This window comes from Lutra lutra, chromosome 9 (genome assembly GCF_902655055.1).
Source record: "Lutra lutra chromosome 9, mLutLut1.2, whole genome shotgun sequence".
In the NCBI taxonomy this organism is placed as follows: domain Eukaryota; kingdom Metazoa; phylum Chordata; class Mammalia; order Carnivora; family Mustelidae; genus Lutra; species Lutra lutra.
In genome coordinates, this window is record NC_062286.1 from 122,777,769 (window position 1) to 122,799,381 (window position 21,613).

The 21,613-nt window shown below is 54.9% G+C and overlaps 1 protein-coding gene across 1 annotated transcript in view; it reads left to right on the forward strand.

The window, feature by feature from the left end:
• VSTM2L (V-set and transmembrane domain containing 2 like) overlaps positions 1-17,456 on the forward strand; it is a 34,079-nt gene extending 16,623 nt beyond the window's left edge. Inside the window, exons 2-4 of the mRNA XM_047747042.1 lie at positions 7,179-7,348; positions 8,934-8,984; positions 16,040-17,456. Coding sequence (XP_047602998.1) covers positions 7,179-7,348; positions 8,934-8,984; positions 16,040-16,312 — 494 coding nt within the window. The 3' untranslated portion in view covers positions 16,313-17,456. The remainder of the gene's footprint in view (positions 1-7,178; positions 7,349-8,933; positions 8,985-16,039) is intronic.
• The last annotated feature ends 4,157 nt before the right edge of the window (positions 17,457-21,613 follow it).

Sequence of the window (21,613 nt, forward strand, 5' to 3'; positions counted from 1 at the left end):
TGTCCCTCCTTTTAAGGCTGGATAATATTCCGTTGAGCCGAGGAACCACATTTTGTGTATCCATTCATCGCTGGAGCGGGCCACGACTCAGTAGGAGTTGGCAAGAGATGGGCTGAGCGGGGACCAAGGGGAGCCTGCTCTCACTCTGGCAGAGACTGATGGGTGGCCTAGGGTCTAGTCCCTGCAGGCTTCATGGAGGAGGCAGCCTCAAACCAGAGATTTGAAGATGAGAAGGGCAAGGAAGGCTGTATGAAGGGAGAGAGGAGATATGGGGCTGGATCAGAGAATCAGGGTTCGTGGTCCCTGGCCTCAGAGGTGGAGGGAGCTGGAGGGGCTGGGCTGAGGCTGCCTCTGGTGGACAAGTCCCCTGTGGCCTGCCGACTGTGTGTCACCGGCTGCCAGGGGGCAGGGGGCTGTCAGGAGCCAATGAGGAAGGAGCAGAGGTACAGGACTGGTGGACAAGAGGTTTCACATGGCCCAGGCATGAGGGAGGTAGAGACACTGTACCCCTGCTTGATCTGATGAAGCTAAGAGGAAGCATCTTTACAATCTTTCTCGCGATGACAGAACTTTGAGCTAGAATGTGAGCGAAGAGAATGATACTTGTCAAGCACTGACTCTGTGCCAGGCACGAGGCATGGGTTGTCTAGTGTCATCCTCCCCTCTCTTTCTCTCCTTTTTTCATATGAAGAACTGGGGTTCAGAGAGGCAAAGGGGCTTGTCCAGATCACACAGCTAGGGAGTAGAAGAAACAGGATTCGAACCCAGGCCTGAAGACAGAGCCCTCAATGTGGTATCGAATCAGGGCCTGGAAGGTTAGGAAGGAGGTCAGGCCCTGGTCCTGGGCAGACAAGATCTTTCCAGGTCCTCCTTTGCCTTTACCAGAAGCCAAACCCACTGACTCGGGCCAGGGCCCGGGAGCTGTTTCCTGCAGACCATGCCCCGATTACCAGGCTTGGGGTTAATGACTACATTGCTCCCCCAATTAAAAGCAGAAAGGAAGAAGAAGTTGCATTCAATCAAGCCCCTTTCTCCTTCTCCTGCAGAATCCTAATTTGTGGACATCGGTTTTAATTGTCTTCCCAGCAAGCCCAGCCCTGCTCAGGCCCTGGGGCAGGAGAACGCAATTGCTTCCTTCTCAAAAATCTATAATTATACCAGCCTCCCCAGAGAAGGCTGTGAGGAGTTACCTGAGCAGGGCGGGGAGTGCTCAGGGCAGGAGGACATCAAAGAGAAGAGATGGATTTTATGTCCCAAACTCAGCAGGGATGCTAACTGGAGATGGGCGGGGGTGGGGTGGGGTGGGGGGGGCTGGGGGGGTCTGGGTGGCTGGAAGGAAGGACATGGGGCAGGGGACAGGAAGAGGGGCCGCTGAAGCAAGGTCTAGAAGTTATGGGCTCCACTCTCAAGTGCTCTGGAACTGGGTTCAGATGCAACTGCTTTCTCTGTGGCCTTGGGCAAATCCTTAACCTCTCTGGGCCTCAGCTTCCCCACCTGAACAATGGGGATAATAATGATCCCTCTGCCCCCACAGCATCGTGGTGGGGGCAAATGTCCGTGCACAGCTTCGCAGTGCTTGACACAAGTACTCTGTATTTCGTCGACGTCATTACTGTGCCGTCATCATCCTCCAACTTAGCGCGGACCGCCTTCCAGTTTCTGGTGTTGATGGGGTATCCTTTCTCACAGACCTGGGACAGGGAGTAAGAACCTCTTGCTGGTTAGAGCTACCTGCTTCTAGTGGAGGTGTGAGGAGCTGAGCTCCCCATCTCTGGAGGTGTGCAAGTGGGATGTAGAGGTGTGGAGCCTGGTGGCTGACCTTTTCCTGATAATTCAGACTAAATCCTGATGGGGGCTGACGGAGCCCCAGGGCTTGGTCCCAACTGCTGGTCAGACCCAGGTTCAAAACCCAGCTCTGTGTGAACTCGGACAAGTCCTATCTCCTTTTTGAGCCTCATTTTCCTCATCTGTCAAATGGGGACGAGCGGATTAGAGAGTCTTAGAGACAGTGCCTACGTAGTGCTAGGTGTGTAGTAGATGCTTCATAAATGGTATGGATTCTTTTTAAAAACAATGAGAAAGCTTCCTGGAGTTCCCTCCTCCTTGCCTTGGCTCACACCACTCCTTTGCTCCTTGCCTCTGCCTATCAGGATTCACCCATCTCAGGGCCTGGCTGACATGCTCCTCCTCCCCCAATTAGCAGTGACCCCTCCCCTTCCCAGTGCCCAGGACACTGCTCTTAGTACATCACTTTCTCCCTTAGATTGTCTGAGCTGGTGGGGTTCTCAGACCATCAGCACCAATCCCCATTGAACAGAGGAGCAAACCGAGGCTCAGAGAAGGGGAGAGATGCTCCCTAGACCACACGGCCCGTCCGTTGGCAGAAATAGGCTCAGTCCTCTATCCCTGCTTCCAACCCTGTGCCCCGAGTGCTCATTGGCATACGCTGCTTCTCCATCAGGGGCTCCTTGGGACAGGCCCGGGGACAGGGAGACTCGGGTTATGCCCTCAAATGCCTGGAACCTCATTCCCCACTTGTCTTGCAGACACGTCGCCCCTATTATCACTGATTTTGGAGACTTCAGGATCCTGGGGGCCCTCCCCCATCCCAACTAAGCAGTTCCTGGCAGGATCTGAGGGGACCAGAGAGACCCTGGGACAAGAGTCCACTTTGGTGGGGGGAGGGAGCTGGTTGCTGCACACACAGATGACTCACCTGGCTTCATGAGTCCTTGCAGCCAGATTTCTATCCCGCCTCCTCCACAAAGCCCTTTCCCACTCTTGGCCCCAGACCATCTCCCCACCTGGGGCTGGGGTGGGTGGGCAGGGAGCACAGCACCTCCTTTGAGAAGTCTTCCCTGATTGCCTTAGGGGTGAAATGCCTCCTCTATGCTTTTTCCAAGTCTTTGCGCACCCCAGCCTGCCCCACAGGACCCTATAAGGCTGACCATCTTAGACTTACTTTTTAAGAAAGACCTCTGCAACCAGACAGAGTTTAAATACCCTGGAAAGAACATGGCCATGGGTGTCAGACAGGCCTGGGTTCAAATCCAAACTCTGCTGTGTGGCCTTGGAAGGGTCATTGCCCTGCACTGGGCCTTGGCTGCCTCTCTTGAGCAATGGGGACGTGTGATGGGGACAAAAGATTCACCTGCCAACACGCGCCCTGCCCCTGTGACAGCTGAGCACTGGGAATGTGGCTTGTCGAAATTGAGATGTACTATAATCGTGTCCAATTCATGCTGGATTTCTAAGACTTAGAGCAAAAGCGAATGTAAAATATCTCATTAATCATTTCTATTACATGTCGAAATAATTTTTTTGATATCTTGGGTTAAATAAAATACATGATTAAAATTAATTTCATCTGTTTAAAAAAATTTCTTTTTAACTTTTTAAACGTGGCTACTAGAAAATGGCAATTTCTGCAAGTGTCTGCAACCCTGGCTTGCTTTCTGGGCTGTTGGACAGCGCCCTCTAGAGGACCATTACTGGGACAAGGGAGAGGACAGGTGCCCCCGGGGTGAAGGGGTCGTCCCCCAAGTGTGTTTGAGAGTTAAAGGGCCTGGTCAAGGACTCAGGGCCTGGCGCCTCACCTTGCTGTCCCCTGGCTGCTGTGTGATGCCAGCCAGACCCCACCCCCTCTGAGCCTTTCTTGATACATCAGTAAAAAGAACCAGTGGGCCAGGATTGGGTTTTCAGTTTGGGGGTGCCTGTGGGCAAGGGAAGCTGAGCTAGGGTGGATGAAGGCCTGGCCCTTCTCCAGGTCCCCTGTTGGAGTTCCCACCCAAGGAAAGCCCATTTCTGCCCTTCCTGCCACCCAGGAGACCCTCCACATATCTGTTGGCCAGACATGCTTCCTCCACTCACACATCTCTAGGGGAGGAGAAGCGGGGTGGTGGAGTCATACAGGCCCGGGTTCCAGGACCGGCTCCGGCCTTCCTAATCTGTCATCCTAGCAGCTCTGGACCCCTTTTCCCCAGGTGCAGGAGGAAAAATGGTGAGCACATTCTGATTCCTGTGGCTCAGTAGTTGCACCTGGAGAAGGTCACAGCTGTGTCCCTCTCACAGTCCCTTAGCCAGCCAGGTCTCACAGTTGGCTGCTTTGGATCTAACTCTCCTCCTCTCCTCTTCACAAAGGCCACTGGGTCTGGATCAAGGCAAAATTCAGCTGTTCCAGGAGAAGGGGCCAAGCGTTCGCTGTGATCCCCTCTCAGTCCCTCCTGATGGCTCAGAGCCTCCATAGCCATGTGCAGTCCTGCCTGAGCTGGCAGGTTGGCATCGGGGAAGGTGAGGGGGGCTGGGCCTTGCCTAGGACCCTCAGGGTGAGGACCTGTTGGCTCTAGACCCTGCTCCACCACTGCCCAGTCTTATCTGTCCTTTCATTCACATGGCAAGTATTTACTGAGCACCTACTAGGTGCTAGGCAGTGTTCTAGGAGCTGGGGATATATCAGTGGGTAAGACAGGCTCAGGGGTACTCTCGCCTCCCAGGAGAGCAGACAATAAACACAAAACAAGCGTTTTCGCAGTGCTGTCTTGTACAGTAGCCATTATCTACAAGTGGCTGTTTGTTTAACTTTAAATGAGTTAAAATGAAATTAAATTTAAAATCCAGTTCCTCATCCGCACTAGCCACATTTCAGGTGCTCGGTAGACATGTGTGGCTGGTGGCTTCTGGATTAGCTCAGATATAGAGCATTTTCCTCATTCCAGAAAGTTTGTCGGACGGCACCAATAATGTCTTAGAAGGGAACAGTGATTTGAAGCATGGGTTTGGGCGAGAGATGTAATGTACATGAGGTGGTTAGGGTACACCTCCTTGAGGATGTGACGTCTGAGCAGAGTCCTGAAGCAGGGGAGGGTGGGAGCGATGTGGGCATCTGGGGTCTAGGGGAGAGTGTTCCAGCCAGAGGGAATACCAAGTGAAGGCAAAGGTCCTGAGGTAGGATCTCAACTGGAATGTTCAGAGAACAGCCAGGAGGCCATGGTGGCAGGAACAGAATAAGTAGAGGAAAAGCAGAAGCTGGCACCAGAGGGGACGGGCCCAAACATGGAAGGCCTTCCCTTTCATGGTAGATGCTGTAGGAGAGTTTTGGAGAAAGAAGGAGTCGGAATCGGTTTATGTTTTGCAGAAATAACTCTCACTGACCAGTTGCAAATATATTGTCTGGAGGACAGGTGGCCATGGGGAGGCCAGCGAGGAGGCCACTGCGCTGCTCCAGGCGGGAGGAGTGGCGCTGGCCCAGTATGGGGGTGGGGGCGGGATTCTGCAGATGTTCAGGAGGTGGCGTCCCCAGGGCTCCCTGCACACTGAATGTGGGCTAGAAGGGAGGATGAGGGGGGTCAAGGATGACTCTGTAGGTTGGGGCCTGGGCACCCAGCAGGCAAAAGCAGGCATGGGCCGGTTTTGTCTCTTGCCCAGTGGGAATAAGGACAGTCCCAACTTTCAGATCGACTGCACATGAAGGCGCCTCGCACCTCACTGGGCTTGTGTTCAGTAATTCAGCCATTCTCATTAAACAGGCTGTGTTTATGGGACAGCGGCCCGTCCTTCCCAGCCTCACTGAATGTGGGAAGCCTCCAGAAAGCACCTCATAAACCTTTAACCTCAGGGATTAGGGACCTCACAAACTTTCTCTTAGCCCGGCTCTTGGGAGTCAAGTTCCTGGAGTCAAGCTCCACATGGAAACCCCACGTGTAGAACAGAAAAAGCAGAAGCTTCCCGATGGAGGTCCTTGTCCATCCTGATGCTTCCAAAGCCCTCAGAATCCTGGGGAGGGGTGGGAGGCAAGTGGCCTCAGAGCAGGACCTCTACCTCCCAGCCCAGGGCTCCCTGTTCCTCCCGCCCCAAGCTGCTCAGGGAAGGGGACATACAGGAGGGACCCTTGGGACTGGCTGGTGGCACATCTGCCCCTGGGGAGGATGGGCCCAGGGGTGGGAGCCCTGATGAACGCACATTCCCTGGGTGACCTGCATGTTGCCAGGCATCTTTCCAGGGCAAGATAATCTCTCCTGAGAAGAGGAAAGAATTCTAATTACATCTCAGGACAATATTTGTTTGGAGAGAGGAGAGACAGAACATATGGCGGGGAGGGGTACGGGCCACATTAAATGGGGATTTGTTTTCTCATTTACCTGGCGGTGTTGGGGGGGGAGGGGGCGGGGCTCCTGCTATGTCACTGGGTGGGGTAGGGGGGAACTGCCTGCCCTAGAATTTTCCTGGGGAGCTGGGCCTTGTGGGGCACAGGAGGCAGATGTGACTCCCAGCACACCCTGGGGGCCCTCAGAGGATGGAGAATGTTCAATCTAGTCACAGAGTGCCTGCTAGGTGCTGCGAACTGCACGGCCCCAAGCGCTCCAGGTCTCTGTTCTCAAGGAGCTCAGTAGGCAGTGCATGCAGTGAACGGATATATGGTCTGATGGGAGGGGGGTGCCAGGACGTCGGGATGAGGGGGGTCCTGGTCTGGGTGGTCAAGGACAAAAGGGGTCAAGTTAGAGCCCTGAGTGACTTGAAGGAGCCGGCTGGGCAAAGAGAGACCAAGGATAGAGCATTCCAGCTTTGGGCGCAGTCAGGGCAAAAGTGAGGGGAAAGCGAGGCATGCCCATAGGACAGAGAGGAGAGCACGGGGCAGTGCGCAGGCCCCAAACCCCAACCTGGTGGGCTTTATCCCAGGGGCAGTGGGGAGTTAGAGCAAGTTCTGAGCAGGGGGTTCACCTGGTCTGACTTGGTTTTACAAAAATTGCGGCACTGGCTCCTGTGCCCTGGGGTTGAGAAGAATCTGGAAGGGAGACCAGTGGGGGTGACTAGAAAAATCTGGAAGAATTGATGAAAACCACAACCTCCTCCTAGGCCTCCTTGCTCCTGCCTTCCAACCCAGCCCTCCCCTGATCCCTCACTGCCCTGCGTGGGTCTCCCATGGTGCCCACAGGCTCCGGGATAGAGACCCAGCTCATATGGGACCCTCAGGGCCCTGGACCTGCCCCGTTGTACCCATGTCTTGCCAGCTGCTGTCGCACAACCCTTGTCCGGCCTTGCTGAGCTCCTCTGGGGACCCCACATGAAGCCAGGCCATTCCCACCAGGCTGCTCCCACCCTCTCCCCGACCCACCAGCCCAGCGCCATAGGACCTGCTGTTTCCTGAGCCCCAGCTACTCCTCACCCCCTTCTCTACACAGCCCTGTTCACAGAGACGCCCCACGACATGACGGCGCGGACGGGCGAGGACGTGGAGATGGCCTGCTCCTTCCGCGGCAGCGGCTCGCCCTCCTACTCGCTGGAGATCCAGTGGTGGTACGTGCGGAGCCACAGGGACTGGACGGACAAGCAGGCGTGGGCCTCGAACCAGGTACAGCCCCTGGGGAGACCCCTGAGCGGAGCTGGGACCAACCTGGCCTCCAGGGTGTGGACGTTTTGCTGCGCTCTGAGCAGGAGGCAGAGCTAGGCTGAACACTCAGGGTGGCGGCAGCAAGGAGGGCCCTGCAGAGAGCACAGAGGCCCTCCCATCAGGGTACAGGTGGGGAAACTGAGGCCAAGGGTTCCGGGCAAGGCAGGCACCCCCATCATTGCACACACCCTCCCTGGAGCGGACGCTATTGGTGCCGGGTGCACACGCCTGCCACCAACCCCACGGCCGACCCTAGCCCTGCTAGGCCACTCTGCCTTGGAGTCTTCCCTGGGTGACAGAGCCCTCCGGCCTGCAAGGCAGCCCAGCAGACTGACAGAGCTGGAGGCCGCATCCCCCAGCGGCCTCACCTGAAGCAGGGATGACGAGAGAGTTCCACATGCTCTCCCTCGGTGGGGGAGGGTGAAGGAGGCCATGGGAATCCGTTCTGGCTGCCCACGGTGGTCCCGGCAGGATGACATGCACACTACTGACTTCCTCCCGCCCACTCCCCTCCTGATGTTCCCTGGGGTCCCCTCCTGGGGAGACTAGTTGCACTTGAATCTTTGTCACAAGGTCTGCTTCTGGGGGAACCCAAACAAAGTCCCTTCCATTCTTACACGGGGGTAAATGCAAATAATGTACGAGCACGTGCCTATCTGCCCGCCCGTTCCCCTACGAGCACGTACATTCACACACCTGCACGCGCGCACACAGGCATGCTCACAGATGCTTGCGTGTTCATGAAAGAGCCTCTAACATGTTCACAAATACATATTAAAGATTTTATGTATGCCTGTATTAGAGAGAGAGGGAGAGAGCGCACAAGCAGGGGGAGCAGCAGGCAGAGGGAGAGGCAGGCTTCCCACCGAGCAGGAAGCCCGACTCGGGGCTCGATCCCAGGACCCTGAGACCATGACCTGAGCCAAAGGCAGAGGCTTAACCCACTGAGCCACCCAGGCGCCCCTCACAAATGCCTGTTAAACTCTGTCTTGCTCCTGGGGGGTGTTGACTCTCCAACACTCAGTCTGACTCACGGGGCTCAGAGGACTGGGCAGATTGGCGGGGGAGGGGTCAGAGGAAGCCCCGAGGCAGAGAGCCTGTGGGTTTTCTGCAGTTGGCGACATGGGTGGTCGGACTGCAGGGAGTAGTGAGTGTGTGGGCAGGACGCTGATGGGATTTGCCACAAACACACGATCACAGGTATGATACACCTAAGAACGAACACGTTCACAGACAGAGACCCAAGTGTAGAGACAGACATTCCAACAGACTCAGAAGGCAGATTCACTCACCCCCACAGATCCACACATATCTAAATGCACAGCACACGCAGTTTTACAGGGGCCCTCTGCATCGTCCTTGGCTCAGACTCACCCCCCATGCCCACCCCGAGGTGACACAGAGCCAAGGCACGCCCAACTCCGGACCCCCGAGCATCACTCGTCCTCCTCGCAGCAACAATCTTAGCTATTGTCCATGTGCTCCCACCCCAGGATGCTAACGCCTTGTCTCTGCTCTCTCTGCCCCTCCTGCTCCCTCCTGACAGCTAAAAGCATCTCAGCAGGAAGACACAGGGAAGGACGCCACCAAAATAAGTGTGAGTTTTGGTAATGACTTCTTGCAAGGGCTCTAATGGAGGACACAGCTGTAATTTAAAAAAAAAAGGGGGGGGGGTCCAGTTCAGCTGGGAGCTTGGGTGTGAGGATGGAGGAGAAGAAAAAGAAAGGGTGGAAAAATAGCTTCGTTCTGTTTTTTAAAAGATGCAGATTTTTCGGGTTCATTGAATGACAGGCACAAAAAATGACAGGGGGAGAGAAGACAAATTCTCTCCTGTCAGGACCAAGGCTGTGGGTGGCCCGGATGCTTTGTGGCTCTGTCAGCAGCATTTTTAATTTGAGGAACCAACAGGGTCTAATGGGAGCAAGCTGGCCTTTTTCGGACTATCATGACTGACTGGTGTCATGCCACGGTCACTTGGGTCATGTGGCTCCCAGGGCTGAGGTGGGACATGAGGCTCTCCTGGGGCTGAGAACTACAGCCCAAGGATTTTGGGATTGGCCAGGTCTTCTACATGGACTTGTTTTATCATTGCTACAACTCTGTAGGGAACAGCTAAGCATTCACCCATTTTACACGTAGGGCAACTGAGGGCTCAAAGATTTGCTGGAGGCCATGATGTGTCTGAGCTACCTGTCTTCAGGGCTTGAGCTCCTTGTCTCTAGACTCTGCTGAGGCCTCATGTGGGGACTCAGGGGGCTCAGGGAGTGCCAGTTTTTGTGCAGGAGGACTGGATCGGTGCGTGGGGTATCAGGTCCACCAGGTCGCTAGTAAGTCCACTAACGACATCAGAAATGCAGGTGTCCACAGGGGTATGAGTGAGTATGGGGCAGGGAGTGACCTCCAAATTCACTCTTCTCTGCTGATTCTTCCACAATTTTTCAAGGGTTTGTGGGGGAGCTCCGGACCCCAAGGCCAGTGAGACACAGATGTTCAGAAGAGTCTTGCCCTAGAGCAAAAGTCACAGCGCAAAGGCTGAGCCCCAGTAGGCAAAGGGGGTTCCATGCTGGCAGTGAAGATGGGAGAACTGAGGCAGGGAGGCTCCTACAACCGCCCGAACAGGAGGTGGGCAGATTAGAGAATGAGGGCCTTTACAGCAACGTTCGTTTGCGCAGTCTGCCCAAGGCCCTTCCCAGCTGGGGTCTGGAAATTCCAGCCACTTCCAGATTAGGGCAGCCGCAGCTCCCCCTACACCCCTGCCCCTTGCCCTCTGCCAAGGGCACAGCCATAGGCAATACCCCCCTTCCTTGCCCAGACACCCCAGGTTAAGCCTGGGTGGGTAGAGGTCTGTGTATACATTAACACGCTCTCTCCTGGGATTTTGTTTGGGGTTTAAGGAGTGTCTCAGGCAAAGGGAAGAATAATCTAATTGACTTAGAGGATTAGAATTCGAGGCTGCTAGGCCCCACGTGAGGGGAATGCGAAGATGCTAATTAGTTAAATAAAATAAACGTGCTCACGTGATTGTGCAATCACTCCCGACCCGCAGCCCCCACAATTCCTGCTCCAGCTGGGGCTCCGGGGGCCTGGGGAGGAAACTCACACACAGGCATCGGCTACCTCCTTGTCCAGACAGCGTCACACACATGGCAGTTCTTAAATACACAGACGTGGAGTCTGCCGACACCTGGAAACAGATGCACAGCCCGCTAGGCTAGAAGGTTCAGACTTTTCTCCATGGCCTTCAAGGCTCTGCTCAACTCGTTCTGCTCACCCACTGGGCCGTCTCATCTTGCTGGTCCTATAGCTCCCTCTCCCCTCCCAGCTCTGGCTGCTTAGCCACCATCCTATTCCTGCCCACCTCCTGGCCTTTGCACGGGCAGTTCCTCCGCCCAGAAAACTGTCCCTCTCTCTTCCTTCAGAGCTCAGCTCAGGATGCCTCCCTTGACCCTGTGGCTCGGCTGGCATCCCATTTCCGTGCTGGCTGCATTTCTATCTGCAATCATCCATGTGTGAATTTGTTTTATATCTGTCCCCTGTCACCCCCCGGACTCAGTGGGGCCAGGACTGGACCTGCCTGAGTAATTGTTACATTTCCAGAGCCTAGTACAGCATCTGGGACATAGTAGGTACCCAATAAATTACTGAATGACTGTCACGCACCCAGCCTGACAGTGTTATAAACCCAGACACAGATTTTGGTATGCAGACTTGCCAACACGCCATGCATCCGTACCTGTACGCGTATGTATAAGGTGACTTGAAGGCACAAGGTGGCTCATGGGAAGAGCCTAGAACCCAGGCCCTGTGTCTGTAGAATCCAGCTGAGCCAGGCAGGAATTTGGCCCATAACTCCTTGTCTTCTAAAAGCCCTGATGGCGATCGACAACTCCTGATTTTGAACTGTTGGGACCTACTTTGAAAATCACCATGGGAGCTGAGCACATGTCACGTACTATCGAGATGTCGTGGGTGCCGTGGGACCTCAGGCTCTGGGGGAGGAAATACCTTCCGCTTCCCAGAGCCTGGTGTAGGAGGGCTCTGTGGCCTGTTGGGGCTGCAGCGGTAACCCTGGGAAGGATCCGAGTCAGTAATGCTGAGGACACAGTGGGGCCGGCACTCGCATCCCTGGGCCGAGATCACCTGGGAAGTTCTAGAGATCGGCTATGTGAATGACAGTGTTACTAGAGTGAAAACTTCTTATGAAACTTCTATGTGTAAAGAGTATGTAAAGCCATGTCTGGCTGTCATGGAGAGCAGATCAGAAGGGACCACGGTGGCTTTAGGGAGACTGGGAGGAGGCTGGGACGATGACCAGATGGGAGAAGCTGGGACCCTAGTTGGTGCAAGGGGGCTGAACTCTTGAGGGAAAGAGAGGGGCCCAGTGATGGTGAGAAGGAAGATCGCAGAATTCTGGATCAGACTGTGTCAGCGTGCACAAGGAGCAAGGGCAGAGATGACTTGGAAGGGTCTGGCTGGAGTGGGTGAGGCCTCCTGGGGTCCAGATTCAGAAGGACCCTGAGCTGGATTGTGATCACACGGTGTGGGGCAGGGAGGGCAGGTGGAAGTGTCTGGAAGCTGCTGATGGAGGTCTGGGAGTGGCAGAGCTCAGAGCAGGTCCTGGCCTCGGGCAGGGACCATCCTTCCCTTTCTCTCGCAGTCTCAGCCATAAGGCCACATGTCAGAGAGGTCTGACCCCACGGACATACATCAGCATGACTCATTCCTCCCGGCCTGGCTCTGGAGAAAGACCCCAACCTTGAGGGCCCCGGGGTGCCCCTGTCATGCCCAGAAAGGCCCGGGTCCTGGATGAGCAGGGAGGAGGCTGGGCTTGGTCATGGCATGGACTCACCGTGTCTCTTTCAGCATAATTAGGTGCTTAATTACACGCTAAGGCCTGTCGATGCCTGTGCCCAGGTGATTATGATTTATAGCCAGACCTCAGTGCGGGGGTCTCCTCTCCTCCTGGCCTCTCCGGTCTCGCTGGACAGCTGGGCCATAGGGTTTTCCATGCAGTGTGTGAATGAGGAAATCCGAGAGGCTGCTCCTTCCCCATCCAAGAAGCTGGGGTAGGATGCCGGGGCCGCCCTCCCATAGGATATGCCTCTGAGGATGGGCTGGGCTCCCCCAAGACAAGGAAGGCTGGGGAGCTGGGGAAGGAGGTAGGAGGGGGTGAAAGGTAGCCCTGTGGTTTACTGGTCATGGGAGGTGCCCCAGATATCTTTGTCCCCAGCTGGGTGGCCTTGGGCCCAGTACTTCACCTCTCTTGAGCCTCAGTTTCCTGACCCATACAAAGGGTATCCTGGCAGGGCCTGTAACACAGGGTGATTGCAGGACTTAAAAAAGATGTATGAAGCTTTTAGCCCATTATCTTGCCGCGATCGAGGGCTCGGTAGACACTGGTTACCTGTGTTGCTGTTACTGCTGCTGTGGGTTTTTTCTTTGCCTTCTCGATGGTGCTTCAGGGGATAGACACCAGGGCCGGAGAAAGCCGTGTCTCATGCATGACTCTTCCCGAAGTGCTGGTTCTGCGTGGGGTCTGGCTGTCTGTGAGTCCATGCAACGTTGCTGGGGTCTGGCTGGTTCCCAGCAATGACCCAGCACCCGGCACCCAGCTCAGAGCAGGTGTCTGCTGAATGTCCACCACATGCAGGAAGAACCCATCCGGGGAGCCTGGGTGCTGGTGTCTGGTCAGGGCCAGATCCAGCCTCCCAGCTCCCTCCCCGACTCCCTCCTCCCCTCTCCAGAAGGCCACCTTATCTGCTGGTGAGGGGGCGACAGGGTCGGGGGTGGGGGTGGGGCGCAGACTGTGGGGGGAGGGCCTCTCCTGGGGTCTGGGGCGGGAGGGGTGGGCTGCGTCTGGTGCTCCCTCCCTAGCAGCGGCTTCTCCCAGTGCTTCGCATTATTACTCCATTAGCGCCTTGTAGGGTTGACAAATGAAGGATAATTAATATCCGTGAGGGAAACAGATGTTGAGGTAATTCGCTCCCCGCTGTGCATTTGCAACAGCATCTCCTAACTCGCCTGAGAGCATGGCAGGGCCACGGGGCCTCCCTGTGCCCTTGGTCAGAGGTGATGGAATCAGCAGGGCCTGTGGCCTCCAGCTGGGCCAATCCCATGGCTGGGCAGGGGAGGCTGGTCCTCAGCCCCACACCAAGAGGGGCGGCTGGGGGAGCCTCCCGCTGCTTCCTACCGGGAGCTCTGCCTGTGTCCCACCTCATGCCTCCTGCTCCCCCAGAAGCCCACATTTTTTCTGCTTCGTGGAAGTGATGGCCAGCTGGAGGGCTCAGATGGGCAGGCTCCTTGCTGCTGCCCACCTACTTTTCCTCTTCCCTTCTGGAGCCTGGGACATGCCCCCTCTGACCCTGCCAGCCTGGGTGACCATGGATGAACCGGTCGTACTATTTGGAGGCGTAGCGTGCATGGAGTCAGGCCTGGGTTTAGTTCCCAGCTCTGCCCTTCGCTGACTCACTGCCTGCAGGAAGCCCCTCCTCTTTTCCGAGACTTCATTTCCTCATCTGTAAAGTGGGTATAGTTGTGTGTACATGACCTCAAGTTAGAAAGCATGATATCTGGGTACCACTTCACCTGGAGGAAGAAGGACCTAGAGGGAATCCACTCCTTCAGCAAATGTCGTCGCTGTCATTTACAGGGCACAAGGCCCTGGAGGGTCACTGAGATGAACAAAATTGGTATCTTCCCTACCTTCATGGTATTTATAGTTTGGCCAGGGAGAGAAACAAAGAGCAAGTCGACAGCAAATGGTTCTCAAACTGTAATGACTGCTACAAAGAAGATAAACAGGGGGTTATGATGGAGGGCTTCTTGGAGGAGGTGATGTTGAAAATGAACAGGAGTCAAGCAGGTGAAGAGAGGTGGGGAAGAGCACCGGGACAGAGAGACCAGCATGCGCACAGGCCATGAGGTCAGAAAGAGCTTGGCGTTTGGAGGAGTTGAAAGGAGGCCAGACGTCCGAGCAGGTCGGTGAGATATTGTAAGTCAAGTGTGCATGTGCCCAGCACTGCAGATGCAAAGGCTGTCCTCTTTCGCATCCTGGCCTCTTCATGGCAAGGGTGACCCGCAGGGACCAACCCTCTGAGACCTGGGGCTTGCGGCAAGAATCCGACAGCTAGTTTTCTGTGCCCGCCCCCCACTCAGGGGAGTAAGGGGCCAATAGGGCTCAGGGCTGGGGCTGTAGGGCTGACACCCACTCAGCTCCAGCCTGGGCCTGGAGAGCCTACAGGTGGGAAGGCAGGTGGTGAGGTCAGGGACACGGGTTTGGGGACCGATCTCCCCATTCTGTCTGGGCAGGGCATGGGCTGCAGGAGGCAGAGGAGGGGGGTCTCCTTTCAGTGGCAAATAAAAAGGGGCCAAGGAAGGATGGAAGCCTCTTCCCACCTTTCCTCTCCAGGCCCACCACTTCCCTTCCCACTTTCTAAATTCCTACGTTGAATTGTGGACTCACAGAAAGTTACAATGATAGATCACAGAGTCCCCTGTGCCCTTCCCTGGACTTTCCCAGCCATGTATCTTATAAAACCAGCCAATTGCCTCTTCTCTTCTCATTGAAGAAAAAATTTAGCATTATAATCACCGCAGGTTTGTTTGTAAGAGCTCTGATCTGGAAACCACCCACACGTGCCCACCCAGGTGGCTGGATGAACAAATTGTAGGCTATTTCTCAGATGGAATATTACTCAGCGGTGAAAAAGCACAGAGCTTTGGGCAAACAACATGGAGCAGCCTCACTAATACTCCCTTTTGGGAAAGTGGCCACAAACAAAAGAGTTCAAGAACAGACCCAACTAGTCCAGAGTGACAAAAGTCAGGGTGGGTGGGGTGTTGATGAGGAAGAGCCACAGGGTGGGCTCTAGAAGGTTCTGAGTGTCCCATGCTTTGCTCTGGGCAGCAGTCACACAGGTGCGCATGGATACAATTCCCTCAAACTCTATGTTCTTTACTGCCTCCAAGGTATATTTCAATTTTAAAATAAAAATGTAAAAACCTAATCAAATAAATAAAGAAGCAAAGAGCCAAAGTACAAAGACAACTAGCACAGACACTCTTGCTCCCTGAGAACGGTGTGAAGTTATTAGCATGCTGATATGTTTGTGGTCAGCCTTCTTTTTTGTGTGTTTGAGGCAGTAGGACCTTTCGCACAAAGCTGAGACTTGACCCTGCCGTGTCCCGTGGCCCTCCGGCCCTCCCCCGGGCTCCAGCCCAGACTCAGCCCCTGTTCTGGGACCCCCGCATTGCCTCCAGTCTGTTTCCACACTTGCACACACATGTCTCCAAAGCCAGGACCGAGTGTGTTTATGCGTTTGTTTACAGAAACGGCCTGGCCCCTCAGGGGCTGTGCAGTGAGATCTTCTCCCTCCCTGCATGTCTGGGAGCCCGGCTCTAGCTTAGGCTTTTTAACTGTTGGGCAGTAGTTCATCCAATCAACCACCGCCTACTTATTCGTGCTGTTGATGGACACTGAAGTGGTTTCTGCTTTTTTTGCTATTTGACTCACTTTCCCGCAAGCCTCCCAATGCCCTTGTGGGAGTGTCTCTGGGGCCCCCGAGCTACAAGTGGGCTTCCAGAACCAATGCTCTCCATCTTCCCAGCTGCTGCCTGATGGCCAGGTCATGGTCTCTCTCTCCCCTTCCCCAGGTGGTCAAGGTGGTGGGCAGCAACATCTCCCACAAATTGCGTCTGTCAAGGGTGAAGCCTACGGACGAAGGCACCTACGAGTGCCGTGTCATCGACTTCAGTGATGGCAAGGCCCGGCACCACAAGGTCAAGGCCTACCTTCGGGTGCAGCCCGGAGAGAACTCGGTTCTTCACCTGCCGGAAGCCCCACCCGCCGCGCCCGCCCCGCCCCCCCCAAAGCCGGGCAAGGAGCTGCGGAAGCGTTCTGTGGAGGAGGAGGCCTGCAGCCTCTAGACTGATGCCTACCCGGCCACCCACCTGCCCCACGCCCCTACCTACAGCTGTACAGAGTGCATGAGGAGCCGCTGGACCGCTGGGGAAGGGACTGCCTGGGTCCAGCTGCCTCCCCATCCCCAAGACTGCCTGTGGCCACCACGTCGGCCCTCTGCCCACCACTCCCTCGCTCAGCATGTAAACCCTGCCCAACCCTTCCTTTTCAGACCCCTGCGGTGACCTGGCTCGGAGAAGGTGGCTCTGTGCGCCAAGGGGACGACCACCCCAAATGCTGGGGCAGGCACCATGCCGGGGCCAGGCTGCCTCTCTGTCACCAGCCTCCGTGGAGTCCAGTGTTTTGCTTTGCTTGCTTGTCCCCCATCCTGTCCCGAGCCGGGGCCTCCCAGCTTTCTTCTCCCTCCTTCCCCATCATCCTCTGCTTGAACCTGGGGGTGCGGATTATGGCCCCTCCCCAAATTTGGACTGGAATCTTCTGAGCAGAACTAGGGCCTCTACCCTGGTGAAGAAAAGAGGCACAGAGCCCCCAGGAGAGCCTGGATCTCCTTGCCCATGGCCTGTGAACAGGGTCACTCACAGGCATCCTGGGAGGAGAGGGAGATACCCCACTGCCTCCTGGGTTGGGGGGTTCTTCATGTTCAACTTCCTTATACCTAAGCTCACTGTCCCACCATCTGTAGAGGTGGGGGAACCAGGATTCTGCCCCTTCACATGGCAAGTCCGAAGGAGGGCCTTTCCCCTCTGACCCAGTGGCCCTATGCAGAGATTTGCACCAGCAGGACCCCTTCGAGGGTCTTCGAGGCTCTCCCAGGAGCCCCCCTCTGCCAGCTCCCAATGTCCCAGCCCCCTCCTGGGGCCCATGCCACGCCCACCCAAGGGCCTGGGGCTGCTGGGAGCCCAAGGGCCCCCAATACCAATCCCCTTACAATTCTGATTAGGGGGACACCCACCCCCTGGTAATTTGTAAATATTTCTCTTGGGCCCACCATCCCCTGGGAACTGGCTCAAACCTCTGGCCGCCCCTCAGTGATGGAGTTGGGATGTGGGAGAGGCCGAGGGCTCTGCCCAGGGGTGTGTGGGTAACCTGTACACATGATCCAATCCGTGACTACCAGCCAACCTGAATAAAGCGGTTTCAAGAAACCTCTGGGCCGTGTCTTTCCTGGAGCAGTGTGGCGGGGGAGGGGCTGGCCTCACTCAGCAGCTTTTCACTCCTGCTCTTGGCGCCCCCCTGCACAGAACAAGAGTTGGCTGGGCACAGAGAGAGGGTGAAGGGAAACCGGCCTTTGTCCAGCTACCGGGTTCTTGAATTATTCTTAGGTTTTGAGATACACACACAGAGGAGTGCATAAGACATGTTTACACTGTTTGTTCAATAAATACATTAGAGAGCAGATCAAGGTGAGCCTGCCACCTACGCAGCTCAGCACTCCAGAACAGAAGCCCCCAGCCCAGCCCGTGTGTCTCCCTGCTCACACCCACTCTCCTCCCTCTCAGAGAGGAATCACCACCCTGACTTCTATGGAAAGCACATTTTTCATGTCCTTTTTACAGCTTTACTACCTAAATGTACGTCATCTTTAGCAATAGAGTTGAGTTTTGTCTATCATTTAGACCTTTCTATGCATGGAGTCACAGCCCATCCATCCCTGCACTCACCACTCTGCTGGGGAGATCCATCCATGTTGCTGCGTGTCTGTAATTTGTCCATTTTTATGAGTGCATGTATATCCCACAACTTAACTTACTGATTCTTCCTACCGTTGAAAAGAATGTGTGTTCCCATCTGCTCAGCAACACCGCCGAGGGCATTCTCGCCCATGTCTCCCAGTGTGTGCGACCGTGAGATTCCGGAGTGTGTTTGTGGGGCAGGAGGGTGAGTTACGACCCATTAGGGATCCCATTTGCCCTCAACAGGTATCGCCAGCACCTTCTTATATTCGAGGAAACAGCATCGGAGAGCTTAAGTAGCTTGCTCAAGGTCACCCAGTTGTCGTACTCTGCTCTGCCAGATATGGACCGCTTCCCCCATCCCTCCCCCACCCACCGAACCTCACTGCCTCTCCCATCATGCCCTGGGCTCGGATCCCCCTTGGCTCATCCCTGACAAGAGTCCCAACTGCCATGGTTCTGCTGAGGATCTGCCTGAGGGCGTGTACTTCTGGGGCTCTCAGGTGAGCCCCTCACACCCAGCTGATCCCTCCTTGGCACCTACAGGAACCACGAGCACCACCCACACTGTCCCTACACCCAGAGGGACATCCTCAGGACCTCCAGCAAGGCTCCTCATATCTCTGAGCCTCAGTTTCCTCTTCTGTAAAATGGGGAGGCTCCCAGGGAGATAGAAATCAAAATCCTGAGTTACCTCTTTGCACACACTAGGATGGCGAGAATCAAAGAGACAGATAATAACAAGCGTTGTCAAAGATGGGGCCAAACTGGGACCCTCATGCTCTCCTGGTGGGATTATAACATGATGCAGCCACTTGGGAAAATAGTCTGGGTTTCTCAGAATGGTAAACAGAGAGTTACTGTATGACCCAGCAATTCCACTCCTGTGTACACACTCAAGACAGCTGAAAATCTATGTCCACACAAAAGCATGTGCATGAGTGCTCACAGCAGCCTTATGCATAATAGCCAAAAAGTGGAAACAACCCAGGTACCCATCAACTGAAGAGCAGGTGGATAGAATGTGATGTCTCCAGACGCTGGAGTATTACTCAGCCATAAAGAGGACCGCAGTCCTGACACACGCTACTCCACAGACGAACCGTGGAAACCTTATTCAAAGAGCAAGCAGCTAGACACAAAAGGTCCCACAGTGTACGATGCCATTTATATGAACTGTCCAGAGTAGGAATAGGCAGACTGCTGGTTGCCAGGGCCAGGGGAAAGGAGAGTGGACGGTGACGGCTAATGGGTGGGTATGGGGTTCTTTTTGGGGTGACTGAAATACTCTAAAATTGATTGTGGTGATGGACGCACCACTCCGTGGAAATCCTAAAAACCACTGAATTGTACACTTTCCCTGGGTGAACTGGATAGGTGTGTGAATTATATCTCAGTAAATCTGTTGAGGGAAAGGAGGGTACTCCTAACTACAGCCCCGTGCCTGAGGGCCCCCACCAGGCGCATGGGAGGCCCCCAGGGGATTCTGGCTCCCATTAATATTGCTGTGACTTTTATATGGAAGCCAGAGCCAAGTTGTGCCCTCCCCCTCCAGCACAGGAAAGAAACATGAGTCCTGGGGCAGGGAAGTTCATATCAATCATAACTCATCCTGTTCTAGAATCCCAGGTAAACCTCTGCACACCCCCAGGTTAGTTGTAGGCCATGGTCCCCTTTGTGCTGCATTGTAAGAATGGAGTGGTGGTGTGCTTGTTATAAATTCGGATGTCCCCAGCCCCCTCTTGGCCTTTAGATCTCTGCCCATGTCGGTAGCTAGTGCCCCCAGGTGGTTCTCATGATCCTGAGAGGCACCAGACCCCTGGCCAGGGACATCGTCCCCTACACTTGCTCCGCTCCCATACTCTTGCATCTCTAGCCCCCAGCTCCCTTGGTCTCCAAGGCCCTGAATTCTGGCCCCAACCCCTCCCACACCCTGGATGCCTGCCCCCCCCTCCAAGTGTGTGCCCCTCTCAGGGCTTCCCTGCTGACCCTGTCCCAGAGCTTCTCTTTCTGCCCTGTGCAGGGTGGGGATGGCTAACTGACAGTAAGGACAGGCTTCTGTTCCTCCTTCTTGGTCCTTTACCCCAGGATTCAGAGTATGAGGCAGGAATGCCCCATCTTAGGAGATAAGAGTGTGGTCACTAGGTTTCAACCCAGGGGCTGACCTTCTTGGTTCAAGGCAGGACTGACTATGCTCCTAGTCCTGACAAGGGCTGGCTATGTGATTAGCTAACCAAGAGGGCCGGGGTCACTTCTGAAATCATCCCGGCACCTGAATAAGGAATGAGGTCGGGGGCAAGGGATGATGGGGGCCTGGTCCAAGGGGAGGTGGGAGGGACTCAAGAGCCCCACCAGGGACCCTGGAAGTGAGTGGGGTCTCCTACCCACCCAGGTCCACACTTTGCCCAAACCTGGGCTTCTGAGTCTGGGGAGCTTGTGAGCAACCCAAGTTTTGGGGCTCCGTCCCTGGAGATTCTGACTCCAGAGTGGAGCCCAGGAATCTGTATGTCCCACAGGATTCTGAGGGAGGTGGCCAATGGATTGTAGTTTGAGAAATAATTTACCATATGATCCCTTAAAGAGATAGACACACATAACATTAAAAAAAAATACTTTTCATATAAGAGTGGGTGTTTGTTTCACTCACCCACATGCAACAGGCCTTGCTTCTCATCAGCACGGTCTGGGGCTGCTAACCAAAGAGCCTTCCTGCACATGGATGCATATTCTAGCACAGTTAGCCTAATGGCTCCCCTATGGATGGACAGCTAAGTTATTTCTAGTGATTTGCCGTTATAGGTGATGAGTCTCCAGCTATGGTTCTAGGACCTGCTTGGCACACCCGAGGTTTTCCAGGGGTGTGAGAGATCACTAGCATCAGGTAGAGAAATCTACACTTTCAATCTGAGGCAGTTTAACAAACTGCTCTCCCCAAACAACACTGACAAACTTAAAAAACGGAGAGGGGTGCAGAATTTAAGGGAACACCGTGAAATCAGCATTTGGCACACTGAAGCTGCTTTCATTCAGCCACACGGGAGGGCAGGGCCCAGGAATCTGCATTGCTTACAAGCTTCCACACAGGCTCCCTTGTGAGCTGTTGGGATGCCCTGCGTGGCTAGCAAGTTGTCTGAAAGGACACCCACCACGCTGAGAGCTGCGGTCACTTCTAAGAAGTGGAATGGGAGGGACACACCCCAGTAGGCTGAATATTTGCAAAGGGCAAGTGTTCCACCTGTAACTTGATATGCATAGAGATATTTTTCAAAAACCAGTGAGGAAACGAAGGTAAATAAAAAGGGGGGGCACCTGGGTGGCTCAGTGGGTTAGACCTCTGACTTCGGCTCAGGTCATGATCACAGGGTCCTGGGATCGAGTTCCACATCGGGCTCTCTGCTCCGCAGGGAGCCTGCTTCCTCCTCTCTCTCTGCCTGCTGCTCTGCCTACTTGTGATCTCTCTCTCTGTCAAATAAATAAATAAAATCTTAAAAAAAATTTTTTTTAAGTAAATAAAATGAAGGGAATCCTGGTACGTGCCACGTGTGGGGTCTGAGTGGTCTTGCCTCTCGCTGCGGTGGTGAGGAGGGTTCTCCTTCTGAAGGAGTCCCCGATGCTACGTGGAGGGAACACTGG